At 51.4% G+C, this 23,433-nt stretch overlaps 1 protein-coding gene across 1 annotated transcript in view; it reads right to left on the reverse strand.

The window, feature by feature from the left end:
* ABCA3 (ATP binding cassette subfamily A member 3) overlaps positions 1-23,433 on the reverse strand; it is a 77,019-nt gene that overhangs the window by 20,944 nt on the left and 32,642 nt on the right. The window contains exons 6-16 of the mRNA XM_024219697.1: positions 21,752-22,011; positions 20,257-20,373; positions 19,122-19,242; positions 16,873-17,046; positions 15,198-15,379; positions 12,561-12,707; positions 10,549-10,678; positions 8,186-8,340; positions 6,635-6,790; positions 2,897-3,107; positions 1,434-1,584 (exon numbers count right to left, since the gene is read on the reverse strand). Of these exons, the coding sequence (XP_024075465.1) occupies positions 1,434-1,584; positions 2,897-3,107; positions 6,635-6,790; positions 8,186-8,340; positions 10,549-10,678; positions 12,561-12,707; positions 15,198-15,379; positions 16,873-17,046; positions 19,122-19,242; positions 20,257-20,373; positions 21,752-22,011 (1,804 nt within the window). The remainder of the gene's footprint in view (positions 1-1,433; positions 1,585-2,896; positions 3,108-6,634; positions 6,791-8,185; positions 8,341-10,548; positions 10,679-12,560; positions 12,708-15,197; positions 15,380-16,872; positions 17,047-19,121; positions 19,243-20,256; positions 20,374-21,751; positions 22,012-23,433) is intronic.

Genomic DNA, 23,433 nt, shown 5'->3' on the forward strand with positions numbered 1-23,433 from the left:
GCCAGCCACACTCGTCCATTAGGATGCTAGGCAGACAGCTCCCTCTGCGTGGCTTAACATCAGACAAACAATTAATGGACCAGCAGAGGGTGATGGGAAGCAAGATGGAGTAGAACAGCAGTTCACCAGCAGGTGTCGCCCTAGACACCCAGCGTTGGGATTTCAGGTAGACAGGGTTGTATGGGAATCAAGTCAACTAAGGGCAAAGAGACCGTCCAGACACTGGCCAAGCGCTGGCATGAGCCAAGGAGACTGGGTTCCATCGTGCAGCTCCTGCATTCAGTTATGCTTTGGCTCTGGAGCAGCTTTTCAGCTCAGTCTTTATCTGCCCACCTTGCAATGGAAGCTCCTGGTGGTTTGCCAAGCGCACGGTCATCTCATTGCAGCTTCACTAAGCCCCTGTGGAAACGCTAATCAGCAGCATTAACTATTAGTTTTAACAGTTTATATCCCTGTAGTGCCCACGGCGACTAGCCCTACTGTGCGACGACACAGTCCCTGCCCCGAGGAGCTTACGATCCAAGCAGCCCTCCAGCGACCGATCCCCGCTGCCCGTTAGCGACAGCACGCCTGGGAACAGCAGGGATTTCCCCCCAGCAGTAGGAGCACTCTGGTGCCTATACCAGAGGGCTCCTGCACTGAGCACAGAGCTACGCAGCGAAGCTGCTTCCTCAGTCTCTCTTCTGTGCAACCGAGGAGCGACCTGTATGCCCCATGTCAGGCAGTCTGGTCTGTCTTCTCTAGATACAATAGCTGGGGTGTACCAGAGACCCTCCATCCTAGGAACACCATTGGCCAATCCAGGGAGAAGCCCTGTTTGGCACTTGGGAATGCTGTGGCAGAGCAACTGAGGAACTTGTCCAGGGTCCCAAAGGGAGTCATCATCAGCATTATAACTCAGGTCTCCTGGGTCATAATCCTGCACTTTAACCACCAGGCAACTCTGCTCCTCTAAGCAGCCCTTCGCTCGATAGCTTTGCTTTTGCTACTGACAGTTTGCCCAGTTAGTCTGGATTTCTGTCCATGTTAGGTACCTCTCTGGTGCCCATCACCATAGCGTGTGGGGGACTCATGGTCTTTAATGTATCTATCCTCAGGGCAGAGCTACTGTCCCCATTGTACAGATAGGAACTGCGGCCCAGCCAGGCTAAGGGACTTGCCCAAGGTCAGATAGGAAGTCTGGGGCAGAGCAAAGATTTGGACCCAGGCTCCCATGTTGTAGGCTAGTGCCCTAACCACTGGCCCATCTTTCCTCCTACACCTTGCTGGATAACCGAGCAGTGGAGCATAGTTTAGGTCTCTAATTGCTGGCAGGCCTTGTGTGTGGCAGTACTGCCAAAAACCTGGGCACTGCAGCTTGGCACCGGATTCGGCGCACAGCCATGTAAACAGCAGTGAAGGCAGCTATGACAATTGTCAAGAGCAGCTGTTACCTGTGGGTGCTCTCTGTGGGCAGAATGAACGACAGCTCTGCCCCGGCATTGCTCTCCAGGCTGGCATTGGGCACGTACTGACAAATGAGGCGGGAGATCTCTCCGAGGTTACAGTACGGCTCCTTCACCATCACCATGTGGTAGCCGGCACCTGGAGGAGACCAGGTACAGAAGGGCACCAGTCACAAAGAAAATTTCTTCCACGGCATACCTAGCCTCTCACTGCTGGGAAGAAAACAGGGCCTGGCCTAATGTCACATTACATGGACCTCTACAACCTAATGCCAGGTGGCACCTCGACAGGACCTGAAGGAAGTCTCACCTGCCCTCCTCAGCTGGGAGCTGGTGGACGTGACCCCAGGGACTAGCGGATAGTGTTGATCTAGAGGGGAACCCTCAGGGATCCCAGCACCAGAAGGAGTGAAAAACCCTCCCAGCCTCACGGTGCCTGCAATCTCTCTAAGAACATACAAGTATAAGAATGGCCAGACTGGGTCAGACCAATGGGCCATCTAGCTCAGATTCTTCCGACAGTGGTCAGTGCCCGGTGCTTCAGAGGGAATGAACAGAGCAGGGCAATTATCGAGTGATCCATCCCATCGTCCAGTCCCAGCTTCTGGCACACAGAGACGTGTGGAGCATGAGTCGTGTCCCTGACCATCTTGGCTAATAACCACCAATGGACCTATCTTGCATGAACTTACCTATGATGAGGAATGTGGGCAGATGACATCTCAAAGAGAGAGAATGGCAACAGGCAGGGTGAGTGAGTGAACAGGAATACAAAACGACCAAGGGTTTCCTTGTTAGCCCCACCACCCCTTCGCCCTTGGATTCTCTCCCTCCCCAAGGTGCCTGATAGCAGTGCTCCAGGGGTGGACATAGCCTCATGAGCCCATGGGTGCTCTACACTAGACCGCCGAGGGGGCACCTATCACCTGCAGCAGCACTCCTGCCTCCAGCCCAGTGCTGCAACCCTAAACCTGGCCTGACTAGGACGGGAGGCAGACTGGAGAGAGAGCCCACCCTGCACTCACCCTGCTGGGGTGGGTCCTATCCCATGGCGCTGGGCCAGCTCTCTCCCTCAGTCCCCCTCTGTCAAGATGATGGGGCAGCTGGACCAAATCTGAGTGAGTAGTGCTGCGACCTGGCACACGGGGTCGCAGTGCCACTCAGGTTCGGGCTGGGATCCCGTCTATCACGATGGAGGGGCAGGCAGCTGTGCCAAACCTGTCACGTGGAGGGGAAGCTGGGCCAAACCTGAGCTGGGGGCCCTGTGCAAGTGCACACTGATTGATCCAGGCCTGATTCCTGTGGGTGCAGTGGCGTCCACGGACCCTGGCTAAAGCCACCCCTGCAATGTTCCCCTCCCCAGCAGAAAGGCCCTGCAGCACCCCCATGAAGCCTGGAACTCTCTTTTCCTCTGGGCAGATGGACCGAGGGAGAAGGTGACCTCTCCATACCATATTTGTGCTTGAGGAAGAGCGAGGACCCACAGCACTGCAGCTCGCCCTGGGCCATGATGGCGATGCGGTCTCCAAGCAGGTCTGCCTCATCCATGAAGTGGGTGGTCAGCAGGATGGTACGGCTGCTCCTCTGGTGCTGGAGGAGGTCCCAGGTGGCCCTGCGGGAGGCTGGATCCATTCCTGACGTCGGCTCATCCAGCATCACCACCTGCGCACCAGAGAAGGTCGTCTGTTAGATGGGCCCAAGACAGACCTGGCACTGTGCAGGGGCCTGAGCTGAACACAGCCCTGGCCTGGCAGCTCCGCAAAGACACGGGGAGGGGGAACATAGATAGTTACAACAGGGTCACAGCAGCAACAAGTGGGAAATCAGGGGTGGAATCAGCTCAGCATTTTAAATGTCTGTACACAACTGCAGGGCATATGGGGAGCAAACAGGAAGAACTGGCAATATTAGCATATGAGCTAAATTCTGACTTAATTGGCAGCAGAGACGTGGTGGGATAAGTCTCATGACTGGACTATTGGTAAAGAGGGGTGTAGCTCGTTCAGGAAGGACAGGCAGGGTAAAAAGGGAGGAGGTTTGCATTATACACCAAGAACATGGACACTCGTTCTGAGGTCTAGGAGGTGAGAGGAAGATCATTTGAAAGTCTCTGGGTAAAGAATAACAAGGGTAAAAACTAGGGTGACGTCATGGTAAAGGTCTACTATAGAGCACCAAATCAGGAAGAGGAGGTGGATGAGGCATTCCTAGGACAAATAACAGAACTATCCAAAACCCAAGAGCTGGTAGTAATGTGGGACTGGAATTACCCGGACATCTGTTGGGAAAGTAACGTGGTAAAAGACAAACTTTTCAGTAAGTACTTGGAGGGTATTGGGGACAAGTTGTTTCTGAATGTGGAGGAAAGAACCAGGCAGACAGCCAGTTTAGACTTGATTCTGAGCAACAGGGAGGAACCGGTAGTGAATCTGAAGGTGGAAGATGATTTGGGTGAAAGTGATTCACAATTCTAAGGAAAGGAAAGAGTGAAACAGCAGAATAAGGACAATGGACTTCCAAAAGCCGACTTTAACAAACTCTGGGAACTGGTAGGTCAGGTCCCATGGGAAGAAAATCTAAGGGATAAAGGAGTTCAGGACAGCTGGCAGTTTCTCATGGAGACAACTGCAAACTATCCTGATGCAAGGAGGCAAAATAGGAAGAGGCCAATATGGCTGCGTCAGAAGCTCTTTAATGATCTAAATATCAAAAAGGAATCCTACAGAAAGTGGAAAGATGACGACTTGCTAAGGAGGAGTATGAAAGAACAGCACAAGCACATACGGATAAAATCAGAACAGTTAGCCACAAAATGAGTTACACCTAGCAAGGGACATAAAAGGCATTAAATACATTATCAGCAGGAAAAAGAGGAAGGAAAGTGTAGGACTTCTACATAGTAGGGAAGGAAAGCTAATAACTGATGACATCAAGAAGGCCGAGGTGTTTAATGCCTGCTTTGCTGCAGTTTTCACTAAAAAGGTTAATGACGACCAGATACTCAACATAATTAATATTAACAACAAGGGGGAAGGAATGCAGGCCAAAATAGGGAAAGAACAGGTTAAGGAATCTTTAGTTAAGTTAGATGTATTCACGTCAGCACAGCCTGATGAAATTCATCCTTAGGGCACTTATGGAACTAGTTGAAGCAATCTTGGAGCCATTAGCAATTATCTTTGGGAATACATGGACAACAGATGAAGTCCCAGAGGATGGGAGAGGGGCAAACATAGTACCTGTAGTTAAAACAGGGGACAAAGAGGACCTGAGGAATACACACCAGTCAGCCGTACGTCAATCCCTGGAAAGATACTGGAACATATTACTCAACAATCAATTTGTAAGCACCTAGAGGATAACGGAGTTGTAAGGAATAGCCAACATGGAGTTGTTAAGAACAAATCATGCCAAACCAACCTAATTGCCTTCTTAGACAGGGTTACTGGCCTAGTGGAAGTGGGAAGCAGTAGATGTGATAGATCTTCACTTTTAGTTAGGTTTTTAACCCAGTCCCACATGACAGTCTCATAAGCAAACTACGGAAACGTGGTCTAGATGAAATTACTATAAGGTAGGTGCACAACTGGTTGAAAGACTGTACTCAAAGAGTAGTTATCAATGGTACATTGTCAAAATGGGAGGACATATCTAATGGGGTCATGTAGGAGTCAGTCCTGGGTTGGGTACTATTCAATATTCTCACTAATGACTTGGATAATGGAGTGGAGAGGATGCTTATAAAATTTGCAGATGACACCAAGCTAGGAGGGGTTGCCAGCACTTTGGAGGACAGGATTGGAATTTGAGATGACCTTGACAAATTGGAGAATTGGTGTGAAATCAAGAAGATGAAATTAAATAAAGACAAGTGCAGATTATTGCACTTAGAAAGGAAAAATCAAATGCCCAGCTACAAAGTGGGGAATAGGCAATAAGGAAAGGATCTGGGAGTTATAGAGGATCACAAGCTGAATATAAATCAACAATGTGATGCAGGTGTGAAAAAGGTTAATAGCAGTCTGGGATGTATTAACAGGAATGTTGCATGTAAGACATGGGAGGTAACTGTCCCGCTCTACTCAGCATTGGTGAGGCCTCAGCTGGAGTCCTGTGTCCTGTTCTGGGCACTACACTTTAGGAAAGATTGGGACAAATTGGAGAATCCACAGGAGAACAACAGAATTAAAAAAGGTTTAGAAAATCTGTCCTAAGAGGAAAGGTTAAAACCTGGGCATGTTTAGTCTTGAGAAAAGACGACTGAGGGGGGACCTAAGAACAGTCTTCAAATGTGTTAAGGGCTTTTACCAAGAGGACTGTGATCAATTGTTCTCCTGTCCACTCAAGGTAGGACAAGAAGTAATGGGCTTAGTCTGTAGCCTGGGAGCTTTAGGTTAGACATTAGGGAAAACTTTCTAGCTACGAGGGCAGTTGGGCTCCGGAACAGGTTTCCATGGGAGGTTGTGGAATCCCCGTCATTGGAGGTTTTAAGAACCAGTAGGACAAACACCTGCCAGGGATGGTCTAGGAGGTTTGTGTGGCCCTTCCTCAGTGCAGGGGACTGGAATTCATGATTATTTAAGGTCCCGTCCATCCCGACATGTCCATGATTCTGTGGCCTGCAGGGATCTGCAAGATCTGGGCTGAACGCATCCCTGAGCTAGCAGCTCTGAACAGACACGGCACAGCGCAGAGGGATGCCCCCAGCCTGAGCTGAACATAGCTCTGCACAAGTCTGTAATGGGCACAGTGGAGGGACCAACTGCCACACACTCGTCTGCCCCACCAGTCTAGATGCTGTCGGTACCAACCTTGGCGCTAGTCCAGAAAAGGCAGCCCGGCCTCCTGCCTTCCATTCTGGGGGCACCGGACCCCCACCCCCAACACCTGCCGTTCTAACAAACCCTCCTGACTCACGAGGGGAGGGGCGGCCTTCGGCAAGCTCAGCGCCCATCCTGCTCCAGGCCAGACGCAGGCAGCAGCAGCAGTTTGCCACAGCCCTGTCCCCAGAGAGCCCTCTGCTATAGCCACTGAATGACACAGCCTCCTTGTGCCCCTGAGATCACCAGTGCACCTCCTGGTGGCGGAGCGGGAGGGGCTTGGGACCAGCCACTCTGCCAGGGAGCTACCTCACTAGCATTCCAGCTGCTGGGCTCCACGGGGCCACTTGAGCAAAGGGAGCCACTTGCCTTGGAGTCCCCGATGAGCGCAATGCCGATGGACAGCTTGCGTTTCATGCCCCCGGACAGCGCCTTCGACAGAGAGCAGCGCTTCTCCTCCAGGTTCAGCAGCCTCACAATGCGGTCAATCTCCTCCGGGCACTTCAGCGAGGGGTAGCCCTTCAGCTGGCAGACAAGGTGAAGTAAGGGTTAATGGTTGAGAAAGCAAACCCAGCAGGGAGGAACCTGACACAAGCAGCCAGGAAAGCCCTTATGCAAGGGGCCTTGTTCACTCAGCTCCTGGGTGTAAGGACATGCTCCATGCTCCCTTTCTACCCATGCTTCTGCATTAACCAGGAATGCAAAGTCAGGAGAAGGGGAAGAAGTTAACCGCTCATCTCCTGCCACAGAGTGAATCCTTTCCTGCAGGACTCCCCGGATCAGACCCTTCCTGTCCCCTGGGAGGGGCCATGCTGCTCTGGCACAGCCAGTCCCAGCTGCTGCCCCAACGCAACAGCCTTAATGGGATTCCTAGTGGCTAAATCCCAGCCGGGTTTGCAGAGACCCAGCCAAGAGGGATGCCCTGAGCTGAGCTATTGGTGTCTTTGCTTAGCTTGGCTGAACCAGAAGCTTAAGACTAAGGCCGAAGACAGGAGAAAAAGGGGGCGGGTGATGGTTCTGCTTGGACTGCACTGCTTGCAACTCTCCTTCCAGCCACCCAGTCTCCAGCCCAGTCACCCCCCGCCCCCAGTGGACAGCAAGATATCTCAGTGGGAGAGCATCCTTAAAGCCGCTCCGCCACTCGCGGGGCTCCGCTGCTCTCTCAGACCCTCCAGAGCCGCAGCGCTACATGGGAAAAGGCCCCCAAATGCAAATGAGCAGGTGGGGGAAGCCCTGTTCCCCTTCAGAACTTAACGAGGACCATGGTCTGCCCTGGATGGCTGAGCTCAGCTCATCCTGCCCCATTGCCACAGAGCTATAAGGAGGGAAGGGAATTTGGACTCAACAGAATAGTCGGCAGGCCCCCAAGAGTAGTTAGATGCTACACACCCATCCATGGTCTCTCATATCGATGACCAAGGAAGCAAACTTCCCAATCGCTCTCTCATACACTCTATAAAATTTCACAGGCCATAGGCTTGTCCACCTGCTGAGTTGCAGCAGCATAACTTGGTGCGCACCCCAGTTTAAACCCGACTCATTTTGGATTAGCTGAAATGGATCAGCTACAGGTTTAAGATAAACTGGATGGAATAAGCTATTCAAACCAAAGACAGTGCTTCTGCAGGGTTTGCACCTGTTCAACCAAACCAGCTGCAAGCTGGCATGTAGATAGCCCCAGTATGGATAGAAAATTAAAGGATAAACATTATTTTCTATTATTCGGATGAAAAGTATAAACATCAGTGTTTAGTGCAGGCGGCACGCAGGAGTAACATGGCGCTACATTACTGACGGCAACTGCTGTGCCCAGCCCAGAGCTACAGGCCACCATTGTGCTACTGAGATACCAATACTTCTGCAGGCACAGCCGGGCCCCCGGCCTCTTCCCTCCCAGGATGCCGCACGTCCTCCGCTCACCCCAGAGTAGAAGTACAGGTGCTCCGCCACTGTCATGTTGTCAAACAGAACGTCGTGCTGGGGACAAAGACCCAGACTCCTTCGGATCAGAACCATGTCCCGGGAGATCTCATAGCCGCTGATGTAAGCCTGGCCACTCGTGGGAGGATACAGACCTAGGAGGTGACAATAACCACGTGTAGGTAAGAGCAGTGAGGTGCCAGGGCCCTGTCTCCTCCCAGCCCGCACTGAAGCCCTCAGCTCCCAAGCCCTGTGGGTTTCCCACACCCCTCGCCCTAGGCTAACTAACCTTCACTTTAGCCACTGTGCTTCGAAGAACTGAATGGGGCTCCCCTTAGAGTCACTCTGTACCACCCCTTAATTAGCTTCTTCCCTCTATCCTGACAGATCTGATTTCACAGAGCTCCCAGAATGGCCTGAGCAGGGAGAGAGACAGATGGGTGGGGATGTGAACCAGTGTCTGCCATGCAGCAGTGCACAGCACCTGCCATTACACCACTGGCCCCCACCTCCTGAAATTCCCTTCAAAGCCAAAGGAAGTCTCAGTCCTGGCTTGGCTACATAGCCTTGTTCAGCCAGCAAAGTGCTCTGCTGCAGGGAGAGGGACGACTCACTGCAGGGGCCAGGAATTCACTCCTCCTTTTGCACAACTGGCAGGGGTTGTGCTGTCCTCTGATACATCGGCCACTGGCTGCTAAAGGAGGCAGAATACCAGACTGGCTAAACCAATGGTCTGATCTGGCCTGGCAAGTCCTATGCCCCACACACTGCTGAGAGCCACATGAAGGGTGGGCCAACCTGGGGAATTCAGCCATCAAGCAAGAGAGCCTGGCTGAGATTCCCACATTTCATCTTCTGGTCCTTGGGCCAGCAGAGGCAGAGTGCTAGGCCCCATGAGGAGGAGGAAGGGGCCACGTGTCACCCCACAGCTCCCTGAATTGTCAAGAGCCCTTCATTTCCAGATAGCCATTTGCTGTGCAATAGCAACGGTCTATCGTTCTGTGGCATTCACCAAGGCGTCGCACAAGAAAACGAGGTGGTGTGTGGAAGCAGGGTGTGCAAAGGAACAGGCCAGGACAAAGTACAACAGCTCACCTATTTGCAATAGGACAGACACTGGAGAAGTGCATAGAACAACTTTTAGACTTCAAAACAGGCTTTTAATAGCGCTTAGCAGCAAGGGGCATGGTGAGTTAGGAGAACGTATAGCACCCCACAGAAACTGATCAAGCTGAGAGAAAAAAAATCTACAGCAAGTTATCGAGTGCGGTGAGAGTTGACAAGAAGCTGATGGAGTGGTTCAGGATGACCATAGGAACGAGAGAAGGGCGCACGCTAATCGGCAGGTTTGTTCCACTCGGTACTGGAAGCAGTACAGGCTGTAGCCCTGAGAGAAGCCACGTTATATGGGAGGACCGAGAATAACGCAGAGACAATATTGCTCCCCTCCCCCACCAGCATTGACCAAGGAAGATTTACAAAGAATAGCCGACAAAGCCGCCTGGGAAAGTAGAAAATTTGGACGTAAGATCAGCATGGAGAAGGCAAAAAAATATGGCAATTGGAAGACAGGAGGAAAAGGTAAAGCTCAAAGTCAGAGACAAAGAACTAGAACACGTGGGAAATCTTGTGTGCCTTGAAGGACTAGGAGTGGAGAATGGGAATTGTTACAATGACACAAAAAGACTTGGACTAATGGCTACTGCATTCAGAAAACTGCAAGATCTGGAAGGCTAAAGACATTTTGATGAACACTACCATGTGGATTGGAATGCTGGAGGCTGAGGAAAGCTGACGAACAAGATTTTGACTGCAGAAATGAACTGGCTGAGGGGAATGCTGAGAGCTTTGAGGCTGCAGAAAATTAAAAATGCAGTGATAAGAAAATGTAGAGGTCAAGAAATAACGCTGTTACAGAGGGTTCAAGAAAGACAACTGCGATGGTTCAGACGGACTTGGAACGGATACCGCGTAGGGTGATACATACCAGAGCATAAAGGACTCCTAACAGAGGGAGACTGAGGATGCATTGGACAGACACAGTGAAGAATGACACAGAACAAAAAGGTTTAAAGATGAATGAAGCCGGTACGAGGTAGAAAGCAGTGAAACGATTTCATTCGGCTGGCGGATGGGAACCAAAGAAGAAGAGTCGATTGTGCTACAGCACAGTCACAGGATGCTGCTTTGGGGATGGATCAGACACCAGGAGAGAGTCCAGGCACCTCAGCAGATGGTTTTGGCTTCAGATGCTCCAAAGCAAGATACAACCCTGCACCAGGAAACGCGCTGTCACCTGGGCACTCTCAGCCATATCCCCCGTGCTGCAGTGCGCCTGCCCCTGGATGGCCTGGGGGCTGTACCTGTGAGCATGGACAGGGTGGTTGTCTTCCCGGCACCGTTGTGTCCCAGAAGGACAGTGATCTGCCCCTCATACATGTTCAGGGTCAAGTCCCTTACTGCCTCCTTGGTCTTGCTCCCCACTTTGAACACCTGCAGAAGCAGAGAGAAAAGCAGAGTATTAGAAGGAAACACACATTCATCTTGCCCATCTACTGCACCCTTCATCCCACAGCACGTACAAGAGACCACCTCCTGATGCGGCCACCTCACGTCTTAGGAGACCACCCCCTAAGTGTGTCTAAGCAGAGCAATTTCAAATCTACAACATTATGCAGCCAGTGTATGCAGATCCCTCGAGTGGCTATGTTAAAACGTTGGGTTTCTCCATATGCATGGACAGATTGTTTTATCCCACTGCAAAAATGCTACCACCCATGGTGTGAGCCTTGGCTAGTGTTTAACAATGCCCAGCAATACTCTACTCAGGAAGACGGCAGACTATTGAAATGGGAGCTATGGTTAGGAAGTTTTTAAAATATAAGCGAGGGCATTTCAGACCCCTGGGGAAGGACGGGTGTGCCCCAAATTCCCCAAGCCCGTGTCACGGCCACCAGCCTGTAGGCAGATGTCTTTTCAGCATCCATCAATGCTATTCCATCAGCTACAGGGATCTGGTGTAGATCAACACTTCCTGTCCCGCCTCAGCATGCGTAGCCAGACAATCAGCAAGAGCCTGGGAATCCAACCTGGTCCATTGTTTAAAAGCCCAAAGCCTGTGTAATGAGGGGGTTTACACAGCAGCTTGCGTGTCACGCACGGAGCTGGACGATGGGTGATCCAGGCCAAACACACAGTTCAAAGTTCTGCACAGACAGTACAGAACGGGGTGCGGTCCCTACGGTGGTGGTGGTTTACCAGTAGGTGATTGCAGAAGGGGAGGAAAGGAGGGAGCTAGCTCGGTATTTGTTAATTGATGCATCAGGCATAGAGGCAGAAAGACGTCAGGAGAGGGCAAAAGGAAGGACTGCTCAGTGCAACCGGGATGCATGCCCACTGGGAGCTCAGTGTCCATAGCTAGCATGGCAGTAGCCCATCCCCATAGCAGCACATGACCCACTGAATGCCAGGAGGGGTTTTTTGCACGCACGGCTGCTGCAGCTACACCCCAGCCTTCAAACTCTTTTGACAGAGAAGTTGTATGCAGCCCTGTGCTCTGGTGCCACTGCTCCAGGTAGGGGAAGGGAATGGGTCTGAAGCACCAGGAGCCCCGCCGATGTCTTCTAGGGACTCCGAAGTGAGGACTTTGGTCTCCAGAGCGTTGTAACAAACCCTTTAGTCATTTCCTGCAATCCCCATGGCTCATGAAAGTGACAGACTCCAAACTGTTAGCCCTGGTCTACACTTAAAATGTAGATCGACCTAGGTATATCACTCAGGGGTGTGAATTAAGTGCTGTAGTTAAGCCAAACTAACTCCCAATCTAGCTGCAGCCAGGGGAGGTGGATTACCGACACTGAGGGAAAACCCCTTCCATCGGTGCAGGAAGCGTCTACACTACAGTAGAGGGGGAGGGATAGCTCAGTGATTTGAGTATTGGCCTGCTAAACCCAGGGTTGTGAGTTCAATCCTTGAGGGGGCCACTTAGGGATCTGGGGCAAAATCAGTACTTGGTCCTGCTAGTGAAGGCAGGGGGTTGGACTCGATGACCTTTCAAGGTCCCTTTCAGTTCTAGAAGATAGGATATCTCCATTAATTTACAGTGCTACAGCACTTTCACCCGTAGTGTAGACATGCCCCCAGAGGCTGTTGCAGGGGGTGGGGGAGAAGGGAGGGAAAGAGCCGAGTCACCCCACCCTTAGCATTGCTTCTAGCTATTCCTGTCTGAAATTGCATGACCCATGCCAGCACGGAGCTATCTGGTGCCAGACTCTTCCTGCCGGGGAGATCTTTACTGCTTGCTCCAAAGACCTGCAATGTGTTGCTGTCAGATTGTCCCTGCTTGCTGGGCAGGGACTGGTCTGGGGGACTTTACCTTGGAGAGGTGCTTTATTTTGATCCCTGACACCAGATCGGCAGGCTCTTCCTCAATGTACTGGCTTTTCAGGGCCTTCTCCGGGTCCTCCTCTTCCTCCTTCTCTTTCCCCAGGACGGTTCTGGGAGTCCCGCACCAGTATGAGGGCTAAGAGGAAAGATACAGAGAGAGTGAAAGTAGCCCAGCTGCTGTGCACAGCAACCTTCCCTCCCGCCAACCAGCATAACCAAGATGGGATTCGTTCTGCCACAGCTCACGCCAATACATCCCATAAATGGAGCTGTACAGAGCACCGGCAAAGAGAGACACGTCATACAGAGATGCCCGTTAGACACAACTCAGACAGGCTTTAGAAATACTCCCCCTTTCAAATCAGCACTTTGCAGGATCCGGCTAGGAACGGAGCATCTCCAACACAACAGAAGCCCTGGGCCATGAAATCCCCCCTCTCCCCACCCCAAAGGGGAGCCCCCTGATTTTCTCAAGACTCCCAGAGGAGCCTCTGACTCTATTGACAGCCGTTTCCGAAAGAAAAGGCATTAGGAGAATTAATTCACTCCTCCACTGATGCCCTCTAGCTTCCAAGAAGGCAGTTTGAGTGCACCTGTAATCAAAAGTAGAGCATTGACAGGTAGATCAGCCACTGGCTGAAAGTTCTTGCCCTTACGTGCAGGTCCTTCTGTGTCTAGCCAGAAATCCCACATTGATGCTAATATTAGCACACATCATCACCACCACATAGGCAGTCATTCTTATAGCGGTCATCGTCATGGAGATGATAGCAGCACAAGGACCCCAGGCACCACCCCCAGCATGATATTGTCCAAGGAATGTACCAAGTGGGATACCAGCTCCCCAACACACGGGGTTGGGCCAATGAGAGTGAGGGGGGGGGCAATCGGGGCTGCTCAGAGGGTTGTCACATACTCTTCAATCACCCACTGCCCCTCATCCTCCCACCCACGCAACAATTTCAAACGCACTAAGTGAAAGGAGCCATGAACTTCCACTATTCAGAGGCTGCAATCACTCTAGTCACTGGGGAAGCCATTCTCTCAGGAGCGAGAGGGCCACTCAGGGTCTTAGCTGGAGGAAGAGGCCTGACTTCACTCCCGTATTTGGCTCTCCTGCCTGCTACAGCAATCCTCTGCCTGCCACACGAGTGGGCCTGACCCGTTCCATGCTGTAGGGGAAAGTGTCAAAAGTCATCGCACCAGGTTACTATTTCCTGATCCAAAGGGTCTCGGCACTCCCTGTGCTTTCCAGCAGTCCGCAGCACAACCTGCCAAGCAGAGAGCTGGCTGCTGAGCCCCACACAGGTATCCTAGAGGAACGCGCTCTAGCTCTGTGTGCTCCCACCTGCCCTACAGAGCCAGGCACTGAAATGAAAGCATGCTGGGATGTGGATTCAGGGGCAAAAGAAAACACCACCATGTGATCACCCACGCCCGGTGGTCCTGTACCACCTGCTCTTGTATGGAGCCTGCCAGGTTTCAAACGCTAAGATCTAGTCACTCACATGGCTGCTCTCTGAGCCTTAACGTAGGTGTTTGGGGTGTGGCGACATGACTCGCAGCATCACATGTGCCAATAAACCCCAGCCCAAAGATCTAAAGCCAAGACCTGGAAAGCGCATTTCACTCTCAGCGCAAGGCTCCTCAGATATAAAGCAGCACAGGGCTTTAGTTATCAAGTATGGGGCACAGATGCTGAGACTAAGCCCAGAAGAGACCATTGCAATCGTTTTAGTCTGACCTCCTACATAACAGGGCAGAGAATTCCTATTTAAGCCCCATTATAATAAACACTCTGGGTGTGAGAGCAGAATCCCTGCGTTTCATCTTAGACCAGTGGTTCCCAAACTGGGGTTCGTGAACCCCTGGGGGTTCGTGAAATGTTACAGGGGGTTCTCCAGAAAAAAAAATCCCTAATGGCAGACAGAGCTGTCCCTAGTGACCTTGGACAGCAGGGGGCCAGCAGCCCGGAGCCCCTGGACTTCCAAGAGCTAAGCAGATCAAAGCAAGCATATCTATCACACTGAGGAGATTTAAACATCAGGACTCCTTATAAGAAATGGAAATGGAGCTTGATATTTTTTGCTGTTTTTAAAATTAAATAGGCAGCTAGTATTGTTTTTAAAATTATTATAAAGAATAAGTTTAAGCTTTGTTGTAACGTGCGTTGTTTGCCTGGATTGCTCAAGACCTGAATGCTTCTGTAGGAGGAATGATTTGAGCTGGCTTCTTAAATACCTTCCTGCTGTTTCACATCTGATGTTCCTTGATGAAACATAGGAGCCTTGTCTTATAACAGGCTTATTCAAAGTGATACAAAGTACGAAAGTGAGATTTTGGAAGAGTGTTGCTGTTTTCATAATGTAATAAAAATACTGTAATGATAAATAATAATAATAAATAGTGTGTAATAAGCATGTCATAAAAACAAATTTTATATTTCCAAGATCACTGCTTTTATAATTTATACTCAGGTAAAGGAGAAAATCCCTGGAAACATTCATTTTTAGGAGGGGGTTCACGAGACTTGACATTTCAGTGAAAGGGGTTCACAGGTTGTTAAAGTTTGGGAACCACTGTCTTAGACGTTGCCAGTGACAGAGCGCGCAGCAGTGGTGCTCACCGTCAAGAAGAAGTACCACGGCTGCGGCACGCCATACTCCCCTGGGAAGACGGCCTCCACGTACCAGGCCACCAGGCCATAGAGGACAGAGTCCAACAGCAGCATCCCCAGCACCTGTGCAAAGGTGAAGTTATCATCCACGCTGACTGGTTTCATGAGGTCCTGCCACTGAACGCCGGTCCCTGAAAGCACACAAGATAGCGTTTGCGTCTGCCAATGTGCAGCCACAGTATGTAACACTTTGTAACTCCTCACCCACAGGCTGGGAGAATATATACAGCGGTGCACGTTCTCTGAGACTGTGAAACAAGGGATCACAATATAAATTCGCTGCTAGCACACTGTGTGCGCATGTGTGGGAGGGGGATAGAAAACACATCTGAAAGCAAGACACGATAAATATGTTTAGCACATGCCTGTAACTTATTGTGTGATTTAATTTACAAAGAACTGCAAAAATGTGTTGGCTAAATACCTATGTTACTGCATGACCTTGTTCTCAGCAGCTTTGTTCTATTCGCCCCCCCACCCCCCACCCCAAAGTATGGTTTCAAAAACTCCATCTGCACTAGGAATCAAATCATTGCTAAAAATGTTGTTCCAGTACAGGACCCTGAGCTGGCAAAGAAAATATTCAGTGCTCGTATAGCTCAGTACACCCAGCCTCAGTGCCGTGTCCATACTTAAGACATGTACCATTTGGTCCTCCTAACACACTTGTAAAACCCCCTGTATCCCCTTAGGAGTGCTTTGAACAGTGTCCCTGCCACATGGCACTTAGATTAGTTAACCTTCTCGTCAATCTGCACCATTTCCGATCTGAGCTCCCACACGGTCTCCACCACTGTAGTGTCTGAGCACCTCTCATACATCAGAAATTATAGCCCATGGCACCCTTGCCAGGTACGAATGTACAATCAATCCCCACTTCACAGATGGGGAACCGAGGCACAGACAGGTTAAGTGACAGGAGCTGAACTCAGATCTCCTGATTCCCAAATGGGGCCCTTGATCACAAACCATCCACCCTCTTTTGCACTTTCTGACACTGTATCAAGGAGAGAGATGTGTGTCTTCTCCCCTAAAAATACTACCCATGTCTCAATCTCCCGCTTAGTTTCATCAATTCGCAAAGACAACGTTCTTCTTGGAAAAAGAGACAGACTGCTCATTGACATGGAAATTAGCGAGGGAAAGATGATCTGGATTCAATTAACGTCAGAAATTACATTCCTCAGAGTAGTATTAACTTTGTAATTAACAAAAACAAAACCACCGAAGAATCCTAGCTTTGCCAGCCAGATCCAATTTGGAGATGAGGTGCTTCCAACAAACTGAGGGCAGCTCCTCCAGAGAGATATAAGTTATCCAGAACCTCGAAGCGGGTAAGTGTGTGCATTGACAGATCCCCTCCTTTGGATTAGCTGTCCAAGGACTGACTCCTGCTCTCACTTATGCCAATGACAAGACTCCTTCAATGGTACAGGATCAGTATCCAGTCTCAAGGTTCAAAAAAGGAGGCCAGATAAGAGCCTGATTTTTCAGACTGGCATCAAAGTGCTTAACATCCCCAATCCTGGAACTCTAGAGCTCAGTGTAAGTCTCCAGGCTGACTTCCCGTGCTTGGCTTCCCCATCTGGGCCTGCATATTACAACAGAGAGAAAAATCACTCACCTTTTCCTTCAAACATGCCTATCAGCTGTGCCCCCATGGCCATGGCAACATTGGAGATGAGGCAGGACGACAGTTTCTGACTGTGGGACATCAGGTCGTAGCGAGGCGAGATAAAGAAGTAGGGGATGTAGGAGAAAAAGTAAAGGAAACCCCCAGCGGCAGCTGCCACATTTGCTGCAAGTGCAGAGAAGAGGGGGAAAAAAAGAAAAGAAATTTCCAACAATGTGGTGACAAACACAAATGGATACAGACACTGCAAACTTCTCTAGAGCTTCCATCCAAGGAGATCTAAGTACTTGGCAAAGGCAGGTGTTATCTCCATGACGCCGATGGGGAAACAGGCGCAGAGCGATTGAATGATTGGCCCAGGCCACACAGTAGGTCAATGGCCGAGCTGGGACTAGAGGAGAGTCTCCCAACCTCCCTGCACTAACTATCAGACTGCACCATGTCATTTCAAGCCCCAGAACGCTCCAAGCAGTGCAGTGAAGAGTTCAGCAGGTTCAGTGAGGTCTTAATGCATACACTGGCCCATTTTGGAAAGGTCCAGTATATAAACTTCCCATGCACCACAGCTTTTAATAATAATGCTGAATGGGGAGGTGTATTGACAGCCCTTACTGGGCATCAAACCAGATAGCCCCCAAGTGACTGCACACCCCACGCACAGCCTACCAGTAATGGGAATATGCTTTGGAGCCTTTCCCAGCATCCTACCATAGAGTGCGGCAGCCAAGGACACCTGCAGCCTCCCAAACTGAAGCCACTGCTCAGCGCACATCTGCAGAGGAGAGCAGGCTTGGTTTTGTAAGTCACACCAGGATGACAGAAAAGACCAAACCCTCCTCCACCAGATGAGTCCTGCCCTTACCAGGTGGGAGGAGTGTCAGCAATTCAACATACAGACCTTTCCCATTAGAAAGAGGGATGTTTACAAGCCACGATGCTGACCCTGTAGGAAAGAGCTTCCCCTACTGGTGTGTTTCAGAACAAACTGCTCCGAGTCTCCTGTGGAAAATTGCTGGAGGGGCTGATGGAATATTTGCCTGCATTCCTCACCCAGCACAAAAATCCAGAGCAACAGCTTCTCTAGCCTGGCTAGAGGTCACCCTCCCCCTTGGATTGTCCCCTGTACAACGGGAATAAGAGCTATTAGGAGACCAAACAATGGACAGTGAGACCAGCAGGTATTTCCATTGCAGTTATTGACATGGAGGAATGCACCTGCTCTGCTGGGTTTGCAGCACACTGCTCATCCCTGTGTCCCCAGTGCACTCGCACTTAATGCCCAGTGCCAAATGGACAACTGGGCAAAGGTCCCACAACAATCAAACCTTCAGGTGGCTCCGCTGGTAGAGCATCAAACTCTAGATGGGAGGGTGCAGGCATCACAACTCTCCTCTGGCTTCTTGTCTGCTTCAAAGCATGGGCCACGACAGTCCTAAACAAATACAGCTTGCTGCCCTCTGAAGCTGGAGGCACTAGGTTGGAGGCGGGATTTCATTCCTTTGGTCACTAGCTGGGGGCCATCCAAGTTCCATTCGGAAGGATACCAGGAAGAAGCCGGGAATTCTAATCAAATCCCCTGCCCACTCACAAGCAACCAACAGCCATTAACTGGGGAAGAGGGGCATGTCACCCCTTGTTTCCCCATGAAGCATCCACAGAGCGAGGGGCATTCAGAGGAGCTAGCCCAACACTGTGATATTTAGCCCCAAAGAACAATCAGAGCTCATGAGTGCTGTCAAAACTACTCCAGTCCCTGCCCCTTCCACCATGTGGTGAAGAGAAACTGAGAAGATGGAGCTGTGGGGCTCTGTATTTATTGGCTCTCAGTGGCTCCTATGGCAAATCTGCTCTGTTCATAAGTAACAAGTTGGCTCTGCAAGGTCCAAAGGATCTGAGAGTCAAGCTGGGCTCTTTCCTTCTCACACATCCCCACTGGTAATAAAGGTTCTGCAGGACAAAACCCCTTAGTGACACCTGTGCAGCTCCCCCGTCTTCCAAGGTTTAACTGATTGCCACTTGGTATATCATTCTGTTGATCACTCTCAAGGCAGATCAGACTCTAGGTGACTCTCCCAGAGTTGGGCTGGCTCTGCCAGGCTAATGGGAAGATCTTAGTAAAGTTGGCAGGTAGGATCCACACGGGAAGAAGATACGGTGCCATTTCTATATGGGTGTCCATGTTCCACAGCCAAAGCACCCTCTCTGACAAACAGCATGAAAGATTAACAGGATGGGCTCACCTCTGGAGAAGAAGGTGCTGACCATGAAGCTGAAGGAGATGGAGGAGATGGAGAAAACAGCCAGGAAGGTGAACACCAGGGTTGGGTCACTGTTGGTGAGTACCGCCCCCTGCTGGCTTACCTACAAACAAAATCCAGGCCATGAGTACTGTTACCCACACGGACACAGCACCTAGCCTGGGAACTGAGACCTGCGATCCTCATGGTGCAGATGGCAGCACAGAATGGGCTCGGTGGTCAAAAGAGATAAAGAAACTGTGTTAAAGATACCCAAGAGCTTTCTACCCTACAGTCTGTACCACTGCACTGAGTGTTATGGGCGGTGATTATCCTAGTGTAGACCAGACTCTAACGAAGAGTGGCCTTTATGCCCCTGACACTCCAAGGACTCCTGTAGGCTGACCACCGGAATGGCCAGACTGGATCAGACCTGTCGTCCCGCCAGTCCAGCACCCTGTTTCTGACTGGCCAGCACCAGCTGCTCCAGCGGAAGGCACAGGAAACCATTCAGCATCAGTTCTGGGATAGCCTGCCCACGAGGGAAGTTTCCTCTCATTGGTTAAGGCTGCATGCAACCTGAAGCAGGAGGGTTCAGATCCCTTCAAAAACCTGGGTGATTTAATCCTTTAATAACCAGATGTTCCTGTTAACCATATGAACGTTCCATCCCTTTCTGAATCCTGCTAAACTCTTGGCCTCAATGATGCCTGTGGAACTTCTTGCCACAAGGTTGTGTGAAAAGCAAGCTATGGTGTCTGCAGAGGGGGATTCAAACACTTACAAAACTGAGTGCAGCAAAGGCCCAGCCTGAAGTAGCAAAGTGAACTTCCACGTTGAGAAGGGGCAGGCACCCCCCGACCCCCAATATTGACTTTGAAGTCTTACCCCCTAGCTGCCACTTTCCCCCTGGTTTGGGATAGTGAAGAGAAAAGCTGTCTGGATCGAAGGAGTGGAGAGCGGTGGGGAAATATAATTCAGCAGCATCTTTGAGTCTAAGGGCCTAGGACACCCCCTCCCCCTGCAATCTAAAGCCACCTGCAGATGCCTGTCCACGCGAGAAAGCCATCAGCTCCCCCACCGCCATCCCCAGGGTGGTTCTGACGTATACCTTGGAAGCCTGAGCCAGGACACTCACCTTGACACAGAAGAGCACCGTGACGAAGAAGATGGACACCAGGAGGAAGAGGAAGAACATGAGGAACCAGGCGCTCCAATGCAGCCAGTTACTGAGGCCCATCATGCGCATGTACTCCTGTGGGAGGCCAACACAAGCTGCATATTATCCTGTGCTGTGACAGCCAGCTGCTGGCAGGCTGACAGCTGCCTGCCGAGAGCACCCTGATCGAATTTTCCATTGTGGGACAGAAAGAGGCGGCTGACGAGAACCGGGCACCATGTGGGGAAGCACAGTGCAGCTATCACCCATGCGCAGTTCTATTTTAAATCCTAGCCTGTCTCTGAACAACCGCCAGTGACTCTGGATGACATGGGGGTCAGGCTGGGCATGAAGAGGAGCATTGGGTGGAAACCCAAATCCATTTTCACAGAGGATAAGGCCAGAAGGGACCATTACAATTATCTGGTCTGACCTCCTGCATAACCCAGGAAAAATCTCACCGACCAAAGAGGAACTGAACCTGGGACCCTCAGATTAACAATCTGATGCTCTAATGACTGAGTTACCTGAGCTCATGGTTGTCTAGACACCAGTCTCTTGATATGAAACAATGCATTGTGCCCCAACGCTTAAAGAAAACCCCCCACCCCAACAAACCTCCCTATGCACCCGAGCCACCAGAACCCACAACAGTTTCCGTCTCCCCCAGAGCCACACTTTAGGCATCAGACTCAGACCCAAGACAGCGACCCGCCTGCCACTGCCAGCAGATCTAAGAGCATCGCCAAGCAGACAAAGCTGCATGGCAAGGCGGCAGAGCTGAATTCCTGCAGCAGGATCAGCTACCTTCCTCCCTGGAATTCACTAACCCTCCACAAACCCCCTTTCCTGCCCTCTGCTTGCCTAGCAAGAGTGGGATTTTGTTTACAACTCTGCATCTGGCATGGGTAAGCAAAGCAGTTAATGCAGAGTTATCTGTGCCTGTGCTTAGAGACCGAGCCCATACTGAGCACAGGCTTTTTATTCCTTCCAAGGAGATTGCACTACCTGAAGCTAAGTAAGGCTCTTGCCATTAGTTGTTTTTCTTCCAGGGCTATTTTTTGACATGCTCCTTTTGCACACGGTTTTCCACCCACTCCCTTGCTTCCCTATCCCTTTCCTCTCTCTTTTTCCACCTGACTCCAGCCCAGCATCATTTCCCCTTACATTCTTCTCACAGCTGGCTACCAGGGGCACAGACACAAGCAGCCTCCTCCAAGGCGCAGAGCCAGGCTGCTAGGGCAAGCTGGCCAGCAGAGCAGAGCAACCTTGCCGGCTCACCTTCCCAATACACTCCCCTCCCACCGCATGGGAACAGCAGGTGACCACTCAAGTGCTATCCTGTCTTGGAAGCCACAGTCCTGATCTCCCCCAGACTAGAGCGCTCTGGCAATAGCACATGGTGTCACTGCCGCAGCAGCATCTCAGCCCGCCAGGAAGCCACCGGTGCCCTGGCCATCTGTCTGGTGTTTACCTTCAACTTTTTCTCCTTCTCATGCACAACGGCGCGGACGATGTTGAGCGAGGTGTAGGTGAAGCTCAGCATGAGCAGCAGGGGCAGCTGGTTCTGGATGGCCAGGAGGAAGAGGTCGTTGACGTATGGTGGGTAGGGGAAGCGCTGGACGGCCACGGTGAACCCCTCCAGCAGGCGGGTGGCAGAGGCGTTGGCATGGTATTGAATGATGGCTCTGTCAACGGCATGCTGCACAGCCAGGAACCCTTCCCGGATGTAACCTGTGCGAAAGGACAGAGCGACAAGTGAGAGGCACTGCAGGAACGGGGCAGCCGGCTGCCCCGAAAGGTGAATGCTTCCCGCTGGCAAATGGGTGTGCACTGTATTATTTGTATTAGCATAACGACTGGGTGCCCAGACATGGAACAGGACCTGATGGTGCTAAGCGCTGTACAAACACAGCACTCTAAACCAGGGGTGGGCAAACTATGGCCCATGTGCCGAATCCGGCCTGCCAACCGTTTTAAGCTGGCCCTTGAGCTCCCGCTGGGGAGCAGGGCTTGCCCTACTCTGGCGCTCCAGCCGGGGAGCAGGGTCGGGGGCTGCTCTACGCGGGTTGTGGAAGCAGCTTCATGGCTCCGCTCCAGCGCTTCAGCCAGGGAGCAGGGTCGGGCACAGCTCCCAGAAGCCACAGCATGGCCCCCCTGCAGCGCTTCAACCGGGAAGCAGGGTCAGGGGCCGCTCCACATGGCTCCCGGAAGCCGCGGCATGGCCTCTCTCAGGCACTCCAATAGGAGCTGCAAGGGAGGTGCCTGCCGATGGGGAAGCGTGGAGAGCCGCCTGGCCGCACCGGAGCCAGAGAAGGAACATGCCACTGCTTCTGGGAGCTGCTTGAGGTAAGCGACGCCCAGAGCCTGCAGCCCTGAGCCTTCCCCCGCACCCCGACCCCCTGCCCCAGCTCTGATCCCCCTCCTGCCCTCTGAACCCCTCAATCCCATCCCAGAGCACCCTCCTATACCCCAAATTCCTCATCCCCAGCCCCACCCCATAGCCCGCATCCCCAGCTGGACCCCTCATCCCTCCCGCACCCCAACCCCAATTTTGAGAGAATTCATGGCCCACCATACAATTTCTATTCCCAGATGTGGCCCTCGGGCCAAAAAGTTTGCCCACCTCTGCTCTAAACAGATGTATAGAACATGGCGACGAGGGGTAATGCTGCATATGCTAGGAAAGGATGCGGCCTTCAGAGACTGTTTGGTGGAGTAGGAGAAGCAGCAGCATAATTAGCCCTAGGACTGATCATCTTCATTGTTCTGTGTGTAACACAGTGCATACAGCACGATACAGCAGGGCCCGTGTTTTATTTGGACTGTTCCTTGGATAGGTTTCAGCTATTGCAGTGCATAGCAGCATCCCTGCCCCAAAGTCTTTAACCGAGAGCCAGTGATGCCAGCACTCCCACCTGCACCAGCTGCCAGCAGGTGTGCTCCACGGATTTACTACAAGAGGAAGGAGAATAGTAGGACAAAGGCGCTGGGTTAGGACCCAGCAGATCCGGGTGCGACCACTGCTGGAATCCTGTGTCCAGTTCTGGGGCCCACAGTTCCAGAAGGATATTAATAAATTGGAGAGGGGTCAGAGAAGAGCCATGACAATGATTAAAGGATTAGAAAACCTGCCTTATAGTGCTAGATGGAGCT

Source organism: Terrapene carolina, unplaced genomic scaffold (assembly GCF_002925995.2).
Source record: "Terrapene carolina triunguis isolate 2854851 unplaced genomic scaffold, T_m_triunguis-2.0 Scaffold67, whole genome shotgun sequence".
Lineage (NCBI taxonomy): Eukaryota > Metazoa > Chordata > Testudines > Emydidae > Terrapene > Terrapene triunguis.